Raw genomic sequence first — 18,593 nt, 5'->3', positions numbered from 1 at the left:
TGATTTCATACTGATACTTTGGGAGTGGAAAATATACTCACAACATCTGTGTCTGTACAAAGCCAATCAATGCATCCCACCTGTGCAACCTCTTACCTGTTTGGATACTGCAGTTTGTCGTAGATGCTTGCGGGCTGCTGCTGTTCTGAAAGTGCTGCAGCTGTGTTGACAACTGTACTGACCCTTCTCAACAAATAATTAATGTTTTGCCGTTTTCCCTAATGGCCATGTTCATGCTTTCAATGTCACTAAACTTTGCAGTTTGCTCCAACACTCACGATGCCCTCTGCCACTGCCATTCTAGGAGGCCATTAGGTGGTGCATGAGAGCAACTGAAATTGTACACTACAGTATCCTCTTGTGGAAAAGTTGCCTATCATTCACAGAGATACACAATACGGAAACAGGTCCTTTGGCCACCAAGTCCATGCCGCCCATTTACACTAAACCTATAATAATCCCGTTATATATTCTCCCCACATTCTCATCCACTAATCCAGACTCAACCACTCACCGCACACTAGGGGCAATTTACAATGGCCAGGTAACTTAGTGACTCACAGATCTCTGGAATGTGGGAGGAAACGGAAGCACCTGACAAGACTGAGGGGATGAGTGGCCTACACCTTGTCCTTGTTCATTCATATTAATTTGCAGTGCTCCTGGCAGATTGTCTGTAATTAACAAGATCTTTATTCTCCTTCTAAAGCCCTCCCAAGATGAGGACAATTGCTGCACATGGAAATGTCAACATAAATCTATATCCTTCCACTTCTGGGCATAGTGTTCAATGTTCTACTCTGCACGCCATGCATGACATCTTGTTAAATACAATATTAGTTTACACAGATCCACAAGAGTAAATTGGAAAATCTAACAGTTTCACAGTCAGTCACATGTTTTACTCACCCCACGACCCATCATTCCATTGTTGACTGGAAGGCCAATAAATGTGAAAGCTGCTTCACGGATGAAATAAGGATTCAGAATCCGTATCTCTTTGGGCTCCTTTGGGACAACTGTGGCAACGGACTTCCAGAAGCCATCTGAAGGACTCTGTAAATAAACGAAGCAAAAGGGCTATTGTCCATTTAAATAAAATCAATGTACTTTTCAGTCTCTATTTCTTTATTTTGTATCCTATTTCCATTTAATACAATTCACTTAAATAGTAAAGAAAGCAACCATTCTAACTATTGTAGATTATTTGATTGGGTTCCATCCATTGTTTTTTCATTATGACAGCTTGCTTTCCTGATGACAGCTTTGGAATCATAAAACAGACATTCTTCTCCATTTTCATAATTTCCAGAGTCCTTTTAGTCTTTGTTCTATCCAACATATGGAACACTTGATTGAACTGACAGGTGAACATCTAAACCCATCCCTTTGTAATTTGTTGCAAATATAGACATCTCTGTTCATGTCTCAAGTCTCTCACATCGGTAACAAAATTATCCCTGGTTCTTAGCGGAAAGGTTACTAAACAGGAGTGACCAATTTCAATAATGGTAAAGCTGTTAATTTGGTTTACTCAAGACCTTGGTGGTGGAATGGTAAATTTTCCAGATCCTTGGATGCTATTCCAATGAATATTCCAACACACTTTTAACTCACTCTTTCTTACGTTACCCTTATAGTATTAACATAAATTTTCCTGTGAACCCATAAGTTCCAAAGGAGTGCTAGAAATAGAACAAGATGAGTTTCAAGGGAACGCAAAAGTGTTAGAGGGAGTGCAGGAACATGGGCCCCACCAGCCAGATGCCAAACCATCGGGATTTCCAAACAACTGGATGGCAGATTATAGGAGTTTTACTGTGATTGGTAGAAGTAGGGTATAGATGAAGAGAAGTTCACAACTTTTAAACTGTTAGAAGCAGAAACATTCAGGCGTTTAATAAATATTTGGATATGCCCTGAATGTGTAACATAACTGGGATTAAGTTAACTTTACATTGGGCCAAATCATCTCCTCATGTTTTCATAAATTTCTATGCTTTCCAGTCCAAAGATGAAGTACAGCATAAGCTTCAGACATATGGAAAATTAAAATTATAAAGCTTTGAATTATAAATTGCCTATTACACAAATACAAAAATTCAACTTGATTTATGACACTTAAAACAGAAAATGTTACCAACTCTAGCAAATAGTAAGCACTTTGTCAATATGCAATGTGCAAAAGTTTAGAGTCACCAATATACAGTCCAAATTTTGTGGCAAGAAAATATATGTGTCTTGCCCTTGGATTAACTATTCAATAGTTGAATTGGTGCAGTGGGGAGCACATAGTGAAGGATCATAAATTTTTCAGTAAGAAAATACAAAATTAGTTTAAAGATTTGAACTTTGAATATTATTGGCAGTAATTAGTTGTCAGGGCTTTAGGTAAAAAAAAGTGTGCCTTCAAATTCTTTAACTTCATCAATTACACATTCTGACATGGATTTCAGTTTAACAGCAGGATGCTTTCACATTCCCTTTGCCCTTACACAACACATCATTGCTGCCATTCTTTTAAACAAACCAAGGGGTTATATTTTCTGCAATATATTTGTTAGGCTATAGGGAAAGAGCTAGGGAAGTAGAACCAAATGGACAGCTTTCAAACGACTCATTGGTAGCACCGTGTTTGGTATCATTTTGTAATTTCATACAATAAAGGAAATGCAATCTCCTTAACTTCTCTCTGAACTAAATCTCTCCTGGATTTTCATAGCATTGGTGTCTGATGAACATTTTCTTTTTTTGAAACTTTAGGCAACAAGTAATGAGATTTATGACAAAAATTGTTTAAAAGCTATTCTGGGGAGTCAAAAGGTTGGATATTGGAGAAGACTTAGGATGACTCTAAAATCCAAATTAATTTTGTTTGACTTCTGGAACTTGTACTTTAGGCAGAACAGAAAGTTGCTAACAAATCAAGAATTCAGTCAACAACCAGATGTGACCACAAAATGAAGACATAAATCCATCCTTCTAAGCAGTTTCTCACCCTTTCTGTAAGTTTTACCCATTCTGAACATCAAGTGTAATAAAATTCAAGATCTGTTTCAATCCAAATCCAGTTTAAGCTGTACATAAATGGGCATGCGATGATTCAACAATTATTATCCTTCGCTCTGAAAGGGCTGAGGTCAAGAAAATATTGGGAATGTCCATAGGAAACCATTTTCCAATGCTATATACTAAAGACTGGGATTATGTTCCATTAATAAGGCAGCAACCATATTTGAAAATTTCCATTAAATGTCTAGTTTTACTCAATTTCCTCCTTTAGGTTCCAAGCATCTAATCTATCTTATAAAAATAAAATTTCAAGATAGGATAATAATTTAAAAAAAACCTTCAACATGCAATATGCCTGATGACAAAAAGGGATGTGGTATGTTAATAAAAACCAACATATCATTATCTCAGGTCACCCTTGGCACACTGCCTCTTAACAAAACTCCTCAGTTGTGCTAATAAAGGTGTTGCTATAAGGTTACGTTACTCATTATGAACACAAGTAGTTTGCATTCATCTTTGGCAAAGACTAAATTCCAATGAATAAAAAGTAGGCTAAGGGAGAAGCTACAATAAGATTCTTAGTGATATGATATCTTCCTCTGAAAAAAAAACTTTATCAAGAAGGTTAAAGGCTTCTTTGCAATGAGTGAAAATATTCCAAATGGATAGAAATATTAAAAAGATTTCTAAGTCAGGAGAAAACAGTAGCAACTAAATCTTGCTGTGTGCTCAATGGTTATTAATTACTCATTGGAGCAAGTGCCACAGAATGCAACAACCAATTTGTAGGGCACTTATAGATCCATGCCAGGTCAACATCAAAATCAATGCAAAAAAATTCAGGGAAGAGAATTAAAATTAATATGTATAAATGTCTCTTTAGTCTTTTCTCATAAACATACTGTGTGGTGAACTTTGAGGTCTGCACTCAGATTTTACATATTTCCTCTAGATCATCAAAATTGGACACAGTACTCAGGATGCAACCCTATTCCACAATACCATTTCAGTCATTTCCACTACTTACTTTCTACTGATTTGAAAATGTAGTTCAGCATTCTGTTCATTTTGGCAATTACTGCTCCATGTTGACTTGATATATTAAGTGCAGTCATTACTTTTACAAACACATTTATAAAATACTGGATTCTGTGAAATTTGATGGCCAGAGCCTCGGTGATTATGGCTATATTAAGAAACTCACAGACATCAATATTAAATACTGCAGTTTTGATGTATTTGTACTCAGTTGTTAACATCTGTGTGTGATAAATAATTTTTTATCAGCTAAAGCACATTTATTTCTTATAGCAGATATAAATTATAATACTCAACCTAAATGTAGCTTTACTGTACTGTATAAACTCTTGCACAATATTTTAGTATTCTAAAGACTGTAATCTATTCTTACGATTTAAGAGAACTGGATTAGATTCAAAACCCATCAAAATCTGCACAAATTGGAGCAAAAAATTGCAGGCAATGTAATTCCGAAACAAAAACAGAAAATGTTGGTCAATGAGTAGAGAGAGAAACAGTTAATGTTTCAGGTCAAGGACTCTTCATCAAAACTTGAAGTGAGAAGACAAGTGCGTTTTAAGGTGGAGGGAGGGGGAAAGATGGAGAGAACACCCCCCCCCCCCCCCCGCAAAGTATATCTGATGGTTTCAGATCAAAGCTGATTATGGTAACAATTATCCTATAAACTGATAGTAAATTGAAACAGAAAGTATAGCTGCAGTTGTGAGAGGTTTGTCCAAAAGTAAATTGATGTAAGGTCATTGACCTGATATGTTTCTCTCTCCATACATGCCACCTAATGTTCCAGATACTCCTTGAATTTCTATTTCGTATCAAAGTCTGTACTTGCAATTTAGGATTTTAACACACAAACTCTCCTACAAAGTTTGATACAACATAGAACATAAAAAAATACAGCACAGGAACAGGCCCTGTGGCCCACCATGTCTGTACCAAACACAATGCCAAATTAAACTAACTCTCTTCTGCCTACACATGATCCGTATCCCTCCATTCCCTGCATATTCACGTGCCTATCTAAAAGCTTCTTAAACGCTACCATCATATTTGCTTCCACCACTCCCCTGGCAGCCCATTCCACCCTCTGTGTAAAAAAACTTGCTCCACACATCTCCTTTAAATCCACATATCTCCTTTAAACTTTTTCCCTTTATGTTAATTCCTAGATCCAGTATTTGTCTTTTCATCACAAATATTGATTTAATCTCAATTTATGGCACTAATTGCCTTTGAATTGTAATGGAGAATAACATCCAAAAAAATACCCTGTTTTAGGATAGGCACTACACAAACAACATAATTAGTGTTCGCCTCAGCATCACACATCATTGGAAAGATAAGTTTCTGATCAGTTCTTTGTAGTAAATGAATAAATCATTCAATACAATACTCACATAGTTGTGATAAACAAGCTGAAATTATGCAATTTTCTTTATTTATCTACATTAAAGGCATGATATAAGCATAATCATTTTGGATTTTCCAAGTGATTACTTTGAAACAAAAGTGGATCCAGTGATAGCAGATAGCATCACTTACCATGTCCACCACATCCATCAGTCTCTACCCCTACTGTCACTGTTGATTCCATAACTGAATGTACACATTTGCTTAAGTAATTTTTGTAATGAACTTGCATATCCATTACAATAGAGAGTGCATTAAACAGTCTGTGACTTTTTATCATTGAATACATTTGCTGACACTGACCTTGGGTGTGCAAGAATATTTCAGAAAGACTTTTGTTGATCTAGTTTCTTGTGGTTTAGTTTTATAAATGGGCATTCGCTTCTCTACCATTGGAATTACTGGCCTGTTTCTTAAACGACATTCAAATTAAGGGTAGCTGATGTAGGATGGGAACAATAAACGGAAAAATGGAATGACATTAACTAGGAAGTGACTAATTTGCCCTTACCCTGCAAACATGTGGTACTGCTGCAATGGAAAACTGCATCTCTTCACCAATAATGAAATGTCATCCATTAAAACTTGGTTTGGAGAAGGATGGCTGTTTCCTCATCAACAAGTGAAATTATTGAAATAGAGGGAAACAAGGATTTTTAATCCATTAATTTAAAATAATTGCTTTGCTGATTTTACTACAGTGATTGTAAGCAACATTGAGCATTGCATCTTCTAAAACCAAATTGAATAAATAATTGATTTGGAAGCTGCTGCAGGGGGATAAGAAAAGCAGGCAATGGAATTGTTTTCAGATTGATCTTGTTAAGAAGTGGGACAGACAAAAGTGGCTTCCTTTTGTGCTGCAAAACTGTATTGTTCTATGATTATGGCACATAGTGGACAACTATCTGTATACAACAATATGATATCATCAGCAAACAAAACCAGGTTATCTTAAAAGTAAATGAATTTTACCAAATAACAACCAAAATATGCAAATAAATTAGGAGCATGTCAAGACTACTTCCAAGAGAATTAACAGACACAGAAAAAGTCTTCAAAGTAGGCTCAGTCCAAAGTGCTTATAATCAATGGTCTGATTTCTTTCTTCTGGAGTACAGAAGGACTACAAACAGTTCAGAAAGACAATCAAAAGTAAAGCATTAGAAATCTAACAAATCAGACAACAGAAATCACCTAGAGGGTCTCTGAAAAATGTAAATGACTTTCAAAGGATTTTAAACACTATCAGAGGCCACCCCAGAAGCTTTTTTATTGAATATTGTTCACATTAGTGTGTTGCTGTATTCACGAGAAAAAAAATAGAATATGTAATGAAGTTACATGAGGAAAATTAATAAGGCTAGTTACTGCAAGCAACAAACACTAATCTCTTGCTTGACTTTCTTTAAAAAAACAATGGAATAATGACAAATATCTCCTTCTATGCTGTATCATTTCATGATAAGAAAGATGAGAGTAAATATAGAAAGGTTAAGAGAGGTTCTGTGTGACAACTTAATGTTCTTTCCCCTGAAGAACTCAGGCAGGTTTTCATGGTTCTGCACTGCATTTCATAATTGCATCTAATTCTGAAAATCAAACAGATTAGCAGACACTCTTTAGAGATCTGTCTGATTTTCTTCCATATAGATTAACATAAAATATTCATAAGGTTCACATATAGCCATGCAGGTTTGTCCTCCGATGCTTCAGCAATTGCTTTACTTAAGCGCCAGGAAGTGAGTCCCTTGCCACAAGAAACCCAGTCTGCCTTATAGCAACAGTATTCATGTTACTTGTTGGTCTTTTGGTCAATGGTGACCCCCAAGGTGTGAACAGTGGAGAACTTGGTGATGGAAATGCTAATGAGGGTAATGTCAAGATAGTGACCAGACTCTCTCTTTTGGAGATGATCATTGTGTAGCACTTTTGTAGCATATATGTTACTTTTTACTTATCAGGCCATGCTGAATGTTGTCGAGATCTTGCTGCATGCAAGCATGGACTTCTTCAATTACTGAGGAGTTCTGAATGGAATTAAACATCCTCACTTCTGACCTTACACTGGAAGGAAGGTCATTGATAAAAGCAGGGCTCTTTGATGCCATACTCGGTCAAACACTGTGCAGGTTACTGGTGAGTAAGTGCTGTTGATAACATTGTTGATGATAACTTGTATCACTTTTATGAAGATTTAGAGTAGATTGGATGGTGATTCTGCTACTTGGCAACACAGCACACCTGGGCAATTTTCTACATTGTCAGGTAGGTGCCAGTGTTGTAACTATACTGGAACAGTCTGGTTAGAGATGCAGTTCGTTTTGCAGCACAGGTCTTCAGTACTGCAGCTGGGATGTTGCCTGGTTCCATAGCCTTTGCTGTATCCTGCCCTCTCAGCTGTTTTTTGATATCAAGTGGAGTGAATCGAATTGGCTGAAGACTGGCTTGTATCATGGTAGGGATCTCGTGAGAAAGCCAAAATGAATCATTTATTTGGCACTTCTATAGCTGAAGATGGTTGTGAATGCTTCAAGCTTGTATTCAGCACTCACATGCTGGGCTCTGTCGTGGTAGAGGATTGGTAATGGTACAGTGAAAAACTTGCCTTGCATACTGTTTGTACAGATCAATTCATTACACGGTGCAGATACATTGAGTTAGTACAGAGTGCATTGAGGTAGTACAGTTAAAAAAAATATTTTCAGAACTTCCTTGTCCATTAGCTGCTAATTTAACCTCAGTGCCACCACCATACATACCCTTATCAAAGCAATTATCACTCATCAGTGACCTAAGTGCTTTCGTTCAATCTTGAAGTGCCAATGTTTGTCATGGATGGACAGTTCTTGGAATTATGCCCGAGATGTGTTTGACACTCAGCTTCAAATGGTAATACTTTAAAACCTAACAAACAATGGGACTGAAAGTCAAATAAGCATAACATTTACTTTTCTAGCTAGCTACTGGCGCAGCACTGATTGGCAGCATGTCAACAATTTTTAACCATGCTTTACTGGGAATAAAACAGCTAGCATTGCCAATGAACTTCTCAATCAGAATCAAATCTTTTAAAACTGCATACAAATTTGCTTCCTCAGGTGAAGTGCTGGATCAAGCCAAAGTCATGATTGGTGGAGGATTCCATGTTAATGACATGCTATTCAGTACAAACCTCTGACCAGATAACACTCTCAGTGCCAATGTGTATTCAGTTCTCCAGCTCATTTCTTTACACTTATTCAGCAGGGCCCTTTCCATTTCCATTCATGCACCATCCAATTTTGTGGCAATAATTGGAATGTTATTAGCTAAGCCCAGAGATGGGATAATTTACTTGTGTATAGAATGGCAGCAGAGTGAAGTCAGGCAAATCAAGCGTACAGAAGTCTCTATCTAATACCTCCACACCAAAATAGATGTGCTCCACCTGCATTTAGTTAAGAGAAAGCTGCAGAAGTTTTACTTTATGAAAGCAGCTGTTACCAAATTATGCTGCTGAAACATCCCCTCTGGCAGTGACTAATCACATTGAACAAAACTATAGGGTTGGTCCAAGCTGTCACAGGGGAAATCCATAAGGCAAACAGTTGCATACAGAAGCATCCTTAACCTTTGACCAAGAACTTCATAGAACATTTACATATCCTGTGCCTACAAAAGCCGGGAATGCTACAGTATAAGAGACATCTCATGAGGGGCAAGCCATCCAGATAGGAATACCTCCACTTATGTCACTGTCAGGTACACCTACTTTGTGCACTATAGTAGATTTTCTTATCAAAGCCTCTCACTTTTGAACGTCAACTATTTCCTATGTTCTAATAAAAATGATGTGATTTTCTCCACATTCTTGATTTAAGAAAGTTCTGCAACCGCTGCATTGTGCTAGTATGATTCTTAAACGAAGTTAGCCAGGACTGCCTAACAGAAGCATAATCATAAATCTGAATAAGACACACATGGAATTTGGGAGGTGGGAATTGGCTGGTGGGGGAAATATTTTGGGGATTGAGATTTGGTTCCTGTCCAGAAAACAAAGAAAATAAACAAGTCATTTTCAGGATGGAAGACTGTGACTAATGGGGTGCAACAGGGATTGATGTGGAGGCCCCAGCTGTTCATTGATTTGAAGGAAGGGGCCAAATATATCCAAGTTTGCTGATGATGCAAAACCAGGTGACAGTGTGGCCTGTAAGGAGCATGCAGAGACACTTCCGGAAGATATAGATAAGCTAAGTTACCAGGTAAGGACGTAGCAGATGGAATACAATGTGGAAAAATGTAGGTCATCCACTTTGGTAGAAAAATAGAAAGACAGAGCATTCTTAAAATGCGTCAGAGGGACTTGAGTATCCTAGTACTCATATCAATGTATGTTAACAAGCAAGTTCACCGAACAATTAAGGTGGCAAATGGAATGTTGGCATTTATTGTAAGAGGATTTGAGTACAAGAGTGAAGATGTTTTACTGCAATTATGTAGAGTCCTGGTGAGACGGCATCTGGAATATTATCTATCAGTCCCATCTTCCAACTTAAGGAAGGATATGCTGTACTCTCTCTGTCACAAGTAAAGGTTCACCACATTAATTCCTGGGATTAGTGTTGGGGAAGAGTGGGAGCTTGTCCCTTGAGGAAAGATTAAGCAGACTGGGCATTTACTTTTTTTTAGAAAATGAGAAGTAGCCTCACTGAAACATACAAAATTCTTAAGGTGTTTGATGATACTTCGCCAGCTGGTGTGTCTAGAAACTGGGATCACTGTCTCAAAATAAGAGATTGGTCATGCAGGACTGGGATGAAAAGAAATTTCTTCACCATGACAGGTGAATCTTTGAAATACTTTACTTAAGGAAGATGTTGCTTAGTCACTGAGTACATTCAAGACAGAGACAGATAGGTTTTAGATGTTAACAAAATCCAGGGATACAGGAGTTAACGTAGGAAAGTGGTGTTGAGGTAAGAGATCAGCCAAACTCTGACTGAATGGTAGAGCAGGCACAAGAGACTAAATGGCTTATTCCTGCTTCTATTTCTTGTGTCCTTGTTAAACTCATTGCTTCTGCACTCCAGGGCCAGTTATGAAACCAAGCAATTCATGGGCACTCCCTTTTACTGCTAGAACCTGCATGATAGATTAGAAAAGTTCATTTCAAACAGTAATTAAAGGAAGAGAGATGGAGACACGGGAGACTGCAGATGCTGGAATCCGGAGCAATAAACAAGATGCTGGAGGGACTCCGTGGGTCAGGCACCATCTGTGGAGAGAAATGGACAGTGGACGTTTCTGGTTGAGACCCTTCATCTCGACCCAAAATGTTGACTCTCCATTTCCCTCCATAGTAACTAAAAGAACTGTTGTTCCTGGAAGAAATTTCACTGTCTTTAGGGAACTTCAGATGAGAATGCTTCAGATCAAACAAATGCACAACACCATTGAATTTGAAAGAAATAAAAAAGACAAGACAAATTAATTTGTCATGAGCAGAAGAGACCCAACATTGGGTTTAAAAGTGTGGGAGACTGTAAGAACAAAGGCCTGAGATTCAAAATTTGAGAATGGATGTGTAGAGCAGGAGACTGAGCAACATCCCCAATTTCAATATTGCGCAAATTAGAGAGATTAGGTAGCACAGTACCAGCATTATTTTTTGTGAGATTATGACTTTCTGCTTTAACTTTAGCAGAAGCTTCAGAGAAATGAAGAAAACAGCTGCCAGGAGGACCCTCCGAAATTACTGTAGAGGAAGAAAGAATCCCTGCAGAATCTAAGGCACATGTGTGCAAAGAAGAGAACAACTGAAAAGAAGAACCGGCCAGAGCTCCCCTTCCTAAAATACTGAAAAGTAAGAAGAAGCCTCACTACTTAGACCTTCTACTGACATTTGACTCCACTTAAGTTCAGAAATCTGGAATGGAAATCCTTGCATCTCCCTTACACTTGATAATCAGAATGCAGGAGTGATTCATTACTGTGTTAAATCTGACCTCAAATCACCATTGGAAACATGCTGAATACTGCACTCCAAATTGCCCTTATGCATCACAAATGATTTGAAGGTCTTGGCAGTTAAAATGTCTCTCATTTTTATATTATAGCCACAACTTTTAGCTTGCCACTCTCTATTTAGTTACATTGATTCTGCAATGTTTTAAGTAGAGAAATTTACACCCATTATACATTTGAGAGCAATTCCTGGGTTATGTATCCAGCATCAAATATAAACATGCACATCACAGATGATATACAAACATACTGGGGAAAAATTTTAAGTGGCACAGTAGAGCCACCTTGCTGCAAATTAGCAGTTGTAAAATGCAGCAGTTTCACTCTTTATGTCCTGGATAGTCTGAATAGACCCTACATTGAGGCAAGTCTAATTTCAAACAAGCATTTACTATCTTAGGAGAAGGTCCTCATGTCAATGCCTGATTCACATTATGAAGGTAGAGAGGAATGTCATGCCAGTAGTGGCAATGTGGTCCCACCTGAAAACCTGCTTTTGAGCACTTTGGTATCCATCTCATTATATCAGTTTAGTATTGTACACGTAGCTGCAATTTCAACACGATTTGTGAAAAAACTGCCCTTATCTGAAATCCTTTCTAAAAGCCTCTTTCCTATCAGTGCTGTGACAGAATGTCAGCCAGAATCCTAGTACAGAGAGCAATTTAACTTGATAATTGGCCAGAGAACTGTCACTGAAGATCTTATTGATCCTAAACCAGTGAAGTTAAAAACAGAAGTTAGATAAGAGGGTATGGAAGGGCTTTAGAGTCGATTTGAATTTCTTCCAGGACTTCTACCCCATGGCATGCCATTCCTTGAAGCTCAGAGGTAGCACTGCTGCATTGTGAACATCAAGCCACAGTGCTGTAGTTTTAAAAATTAGCTTTCCAATTGAATACAAATTCTTGCTGCTTTATTATTCCTGTTGCCTGCTTTAGATGCATTCTTCTTGCCGCTTAATATAATCAAATTCTTCTCCCTTCAGAAAGTTTACTGAGACCTACAGCTGTGATTGTGAAGAACAAGTAAACACAAGCAGAAACTTGTAAGAATTTCAGCTACAAGGTATTAGCCAGTAAATCCACCAGCAAAACCTTCTATCTACACCGAGATAAAAGGTCAGCAGCCAAATTGCACTATACTGTCTCACTGAAAGAATAACTACAGTAAGCTTTTTTAAATTTAACACATTCAAATGAACTGAATAATACATAAATATACATGAAAAATAATATTTCTCCAGTCATTTCATTTCTTTTCCTTCTAGCTATTCCCTTGTGCTATACTTAGTCTAAGGGGTGATCAGGAGACAAGCTATTAAACTGATTTCAACAAGCTGTGCACAAGTTGTGGTAGAATATGCCTCTGTTCATTTTCCCTCTAGGGAAAAGTTTCCTTCAGATTCATCATTAGTTCAATGAAAACTGCTGAGAATTTAATCTCATGATACAAATAAGAGCATAGAGCAATTAGTGTGCAAATGAATCCATGGGATACCACCATCATGTTGTAAGTATCCTTTGTTTATAGTATCTTTATTTAGCTGACTGCCATGTGATTCTTCTATCAAATCAACAGTCAACTTCTGAGATCAGGGAAATGGAGAGAGTTGATTCATTATTTGAGATATTATTTGTGGGACATTCAATTGAGAACAAAAGGAGAAATACAAAATCAGGATATTAAAATAAATATTTAAATACACAACATATCCCTTGTCAACTGTTTAGGTTATTTGTTACTTAATTACAATTTGCCCCACCACTGATGGCTTAAGGTCATGTAGTTGAATTCAACAAGAATTAATGAAAAAAGTTTGAAGAATTACCTTCTGACATTTTTATGAATATTTTAAAATGCAGAGTTTTAAGGCAGTGTGTTCCTTTACCATGTGCAAGTGATTAGCTAAGAAATTCCTTGATGTTCGAACAATATTATACAAATACTGTCCAAAATTAATTAAAAGCTAAACAGAGAATATTTGGCACTTATTTGAGATTTTACTCATTTATTTAAACACAGCTTAAAACATTTCTTTAAAAACACTCAGTTGTGAAAACAATGACCCCCCCCCATTAAAAGTGACCATTTGTGCAAAGACTCTGATGCAGCTGCTACAACCAGAATCCCAATAAATTATACCATCAGTTGAAAATGTCAAATTCCTAATGAGTTTCCCAGAAATGATCAACTATTCCTGCTCATGTATTCATGGCACTGTGAAAAACATACACCTCAGTTATAAAACATTCAATTACGTGAAAATAAAAAAAAGTACAGAAGCTGGACATCTGAAATAAGAACAGAAAATAATTCACTCAACAGGTCAGACAACATTGTGGGAAGAGGAACAGAGTTAACATTTCAGGTGGAAGACCTCTCGTCAATTCTGTTTTATGTACACAAAAGGTGGGTATGGCCTGATGAGTGAATGTAGATCCAAGGTTGAATTCTAGCAATGAATTCAACTGCAGATATGGCCTCCACCTCCCCCTATTTTATATTCTTTAGTCTTCTGCAGTGAATGGGTTAACAATTCTTAGATGGAAAGGAAGAAATCCAGAACTACTTATTATATTTTAGCTCCCTGATACTTTGTGAGCAATGCCCCGAAAATCACAGAATAATGAATGAGCAAAGAGAGTAATAAGGGAGTCTGAGTTCACAGGCATTTGTGAGTATTAATGGGGTGTTTATGAACGCATTTTTGACTGAAATTGATTGACTTTACTTCATTTGCAGGTCTATTGTTCCTAAGACCAACAAGTAATTTTGTTTCCAGATGATTAAAATTCAGAAATTCTTCTGCTGAAGAATTTCCTTCCTGTGGTTTCTATTCAAAATGGTTTAAGTAAAAAAAACTATGCCATAAGCCTGAATTCTGTTGTCATGGTCTTGTGCTGTAGCAAGGAGGAGGGAGTTTTGGTCCCAGACTGCACATGCACCATCTACATGACTAAGCTTTACTTCCAGCATGACAATTTAAGCATTTTTCATCAGTTCCATTTTCAGTTGGTTCTGAAAATGCTCATTACTATAGATCCCCGCCTCCTCCTTATGGGCATGTCTAAATCTATAATTGAGATTGATAACAGTAATCTCTCACCTATATTGATGAAACCTGATAATGTGTTAGGTCAAAAAAGTCAAAAGCCAGATTTCAAATTCCAGAGGAATCTATCTGGTTAACAGCATTTTAGGAAAAAAACGTTAAAAAGGTAATTTCCCCATTTAATTCATCCAATAAGATATTTTGACTCATGTATTTATTTAAAGGAGAAATGATCTGCAATAAAGCAACATCATTGCATTGATCACATCTGGGACCACTAAACGTTTTCCAACCCGAAACGAAAATACTGAAAGTAAGAGACGGATTGACGAAACGTTTCCGAGCAAGAACAACATCTGGTGTTAGAGAGATCCAAATACAAGTTGTGCCTGTTTGAAGGAGTAATGCCATTAAAATGATAGTGACAAAACAAGAATAATCTTGCTAGTTGTATACTGCCAAAGATCACAACCCAAAACAGCATTTTTTTTAAAAAGCACCAGTTGCAGTCAGTCATTTTGTACTGTGTATTGTATCCATAAAGTTATGAAACACCCAAAGAATTTCAGTTGCATATTTTTTGTCACTAATTTTTTTTTTAGTAACATCAACAGGTCTGCAAATTGTCTGCCATTGTATTTTTTTTTCCCTGTGTGTCTGGGATTAATTTGCTGACAAGTTATTATGAATGTCTTGTCAGAAAAGCCAAAGGGATTACACAGCTTGAATAGTTTGATTACTAACATATACTGATTTCCTGCATCATGAAGTAGAATTTTCTATAAGGTTGGCAGGGCTAGGGGAACGGGGTGACAGAGTTAGAACACTGCCTTTTCACCTCTGAGACCTGAGTTTAAATTCAGGCCAGATTAATGAGATGATAGGTTCCCTTTTCTGCCAACTGAAAGTTTTTAACTCCATGTACTCATGCAGAGAACTAAAAACTTAGGCTACAGTTTCAAATGGAAATTAGGGTCACCCAAACCACAATGTAACAAAAGGTACCACAACTTACTTCGGATGCCTACCATTGGCCTTCTCCTACTTCCACCTTTCCAATTCCCATTTATCTTCCCCATGGTCCAAGGACCTGTTCTTCTTTCTGAGATTCATTATCACTTCTCATAGATTCCCTGGTCTATGCAAAAATGAAACTATCAACCATTTGGATAAGTACATCGATAGGTAAGGTTTAGAGGGTTATGGGCAAATGGGACTAGCTTAGGTGGGCATCTTGGTCAGCATGGACGAGTTGGCCAAAGGGCCTGTTTCCCTGCTGTATTAATCTATGACAGTAATAAAATCAAATTTGCCAGCTTCTGATAATAGGGTGCCTTTAACATAGGTCACTTGCTACATGTTTGATGAATTTGATGAATGCAAAATCAACCACCAAAGTAGTACATAACATGTCAATTAACATCTTTAAAAGAACTGGAGAAATACTTGATTACACATGATTCCATGCTGCAGCACAGAACAGCTCATTTGCTCAACAAGACCCCTTCATAGTTTAATTATCCATTCATATCAACATATCTTTCAATTCCTTTCTTCCTTTGTTTATCTAGTCTCTCCTTAAATGAATCTATGCTAAACATCTCAAATTCTCCTGTGGCAGTGAATGCTGCATAAGAAACAGGACTGATTGCTATTGGCATAAATATAGATAAAACTGATCAAACAGAGTGTCAAAGTGATGGGGCATAGAGTTATTATATCCAAGAAATTAAATGGCCTCCGAGGCATAAAGTGAGACAAAGATGGATAAACAATGTGTTTTTTTTTTGCTTAATTTTCCCTCAGAGAAATTGAGAGACTTTGAAGAAGCATTCCCTAAAAAAATTGAATGGACAGAGTCCTGTGTGCATGGTGCACAAAAACACATGACTGATAAGACATATGGCCTTTCCTATTCCATGATAATCCCCAACTGGCAATTAAATGACAAAAAAAACCTTTTAGAAATTAAAATAGGAAGGTGATTGTGCAGAAGGATTTCTGTGGCGAGAGAAACAGAGTTAAAATTTCAGGGCTATGACCTTTTATTGGAGTTAGGAACAGTTAGAAATCAAACAGATTTTAATCTGCAGAAAAGATGATTATGGTGAGGTGAGCTCTGTAATAGGGTGGAGATCAAGGAAGATTGAATAGCACAAGTAGAGGTACTATTCAATTGTGAATTAGTGTTACACTAATTAGTATAGATAGGTAACATGGACACGGTGTGTCAAAGGGCCTGTTTCTGTGCTACATGATTTTCTAAACACATGACGATGCCAGCTCACAGAGCGTGATGAAGGTTTGTTAATCTCAGCTAATCTGTCTAGAGAAGGTGTAAATGGAAGGAGATGAATGAGAAGAGAGGCAGGGGATGGGGAAAGAAAAATAGCAATGCTGAAATGGCCAGTTCCAATTTAAGGATATCAACCTTTAACATTATTGTTGCTTTGCTTTCTTTTCACAGATGCTGTTTGATCTGCTAAGTATTTACAGTATCCCCTTTTATTCCAGTTTTCCAACAACAGCAGTGTTTTGAATCTCACAGATCTAGCATTGTTGGTTTCTCTCTCTTTCTCCCCTCTGTCCTTTGTAGCTACATTTTCCATTTTCAGCTTCACAGAGGCTATGGTTAGTCTGTTAGTGCCTGAAAGAGGAAAAACAGATCAACACTGGTGTGTCCCTTTTTTCAGAATGCAAGATTGTGTTCCTGTGCATAACTGAGTGGGCTTCCTCCAGATGCTTGGTTTTCTTCCACATCCCAACGACATGGTTTGTAGGTTAAGTGGCCACTGTAAATTGCTCCTCGTATGTAGGTTAGTAGTAGAAACTTGGGGGGAAGGTGGGGGGGGGGGGTGGAGTTGATGAGAATGTATGATTAGCATAAATGGGTGGCCGATGTTTGGCGCGGACTTGGTTGGGCGAGGGGCCTGTTTGCACATTGTATCTCTCTATAACAGCTAGGCTTCTGCACCCAGGATAGCGTTCTGCTCTTTTTCTCTTTGAGTCTTGCCAGTATGCCTCCAACAACCCCAGTTTTTAGTTTGGAACTCTCTACTCCCCATTTTCATCTTGCCCAAATTCTTGACTTTTTTTTTCCTTTTATGGGCATTCTTTTGCTACTTTTGAAAAACAAATTAATTATTGTGCATGTTTTTGTTCTTCCATTGTCTCTGTAATATCACATGCATTTGATAACTGGCACAAAAAAAGCAAGTCCTTCCATTTTCATTCTGGAGTTTCCAGGTCACTAAGCACATTAATAGTGTGGTTTTAGTTGTAGATTTGACCTTTTCTTTTTCACTCTTTTCTCTTCTATTTGGGCACTTGATTATCTTTCAGTCTTCAATAGGTCTGAAAAATTAATAATCTTTACTCTTTAGTGATGTTGACTGAGTGTTTGTATTTTTCAGCATTCATTCCAAATGGCAGTATCATTACAAACACTCCTTCAATACAGGTGAAATGGTTTGGCACTGCTTTGTCATCAATATGTCTACACATAAGAGTTGAACTATGGCCTTCTGTCAGTTCAATGCCAGATCAAGTGCATGAGTTGAGCTATATTACCGTGCAATACACATACAATGTTTGAGAGATAATATTCCAAAACTAAATGGTACTTAATTCCTGTCTTTGCACCATTTACACAGTACTCTAATAAGAATGAGTATCAAGTTTCAATGCAAGAGCGGGATGAATCTGGTGTTCCCTGTTGGTAGCATGGCTGAGAAACTTGGTTTGGTTTTATAATGCAATCTGCAGCATTTTGCATTCGACACCCCAAGCAATTTAGACTCACTTCTGCTTTTGACACAACCTACTGAGAGTAATGCAGCACTGGTTGGTGACGATATCACATAGTCAACCGAATCCCTTTATGCTCCCTAAACAATACATTCAGATACACACATACACAAGGCCTGATGTTAATAATCTTTCAGGGTTACCTATAATAGGATTTTCCATCAGGCTGGGAAAGGAGAATTATTTTTTAAATACTTGTTGGATTATCTAAATTAAAATGTCATTACATCAAGAATCTTTCATTGTAGAAGGAAGGAAA

General features: G+C 37.3%; 1 protein-coding gene across 7 annotated transcripts in view; it reads right to left on the bottom strand.

Annotated features, from left to right (window-relative positions):
• Nucleotides 1–18,593, bottom strand: part of LOC127568085 (CMP-N-acetylneuraminate-beta-1,4-galactoside alpha-2,3-sialyltransferase-like) — a 377,111-nt gene that overhangs the window by 46,786 nt on the left and 311,732 nt on the right. For all 7 annotated transcript variants that reach the window (XM_052011378.1, XM_052011379.1, XM_052011381.1 and 4 more), the window contains one exon: nt 910–1,056. In XM_052011378.1, the coding sequence (XP_051867338.1) occupies nt 910–1,056 (147 nt within the window). The remainder of the gene's footprint in view (nt 1–909; nt 1,057–18,593) is intronic.

This window comes from Pristis pectinata, chromosome 3 (genome assembly GCF_009764475.1).
Source record: "Pristis pectinata isolate sPriPec2 chromosome 3, sPriPec2.1.pri, whole genome shotgun sequence".
Lineage (NCBI taxonomy): Eukaryota > Metazoa > Chordata > Chondrichthyes > Rhinopristiformes > Pristidae > Pristis > Pristis pectinata.
The sequence above is the reverse complement of the archived record's forward strand: the minus strand, read 5'-3'. Positions and strand labels throughout refer to the sequence as shown.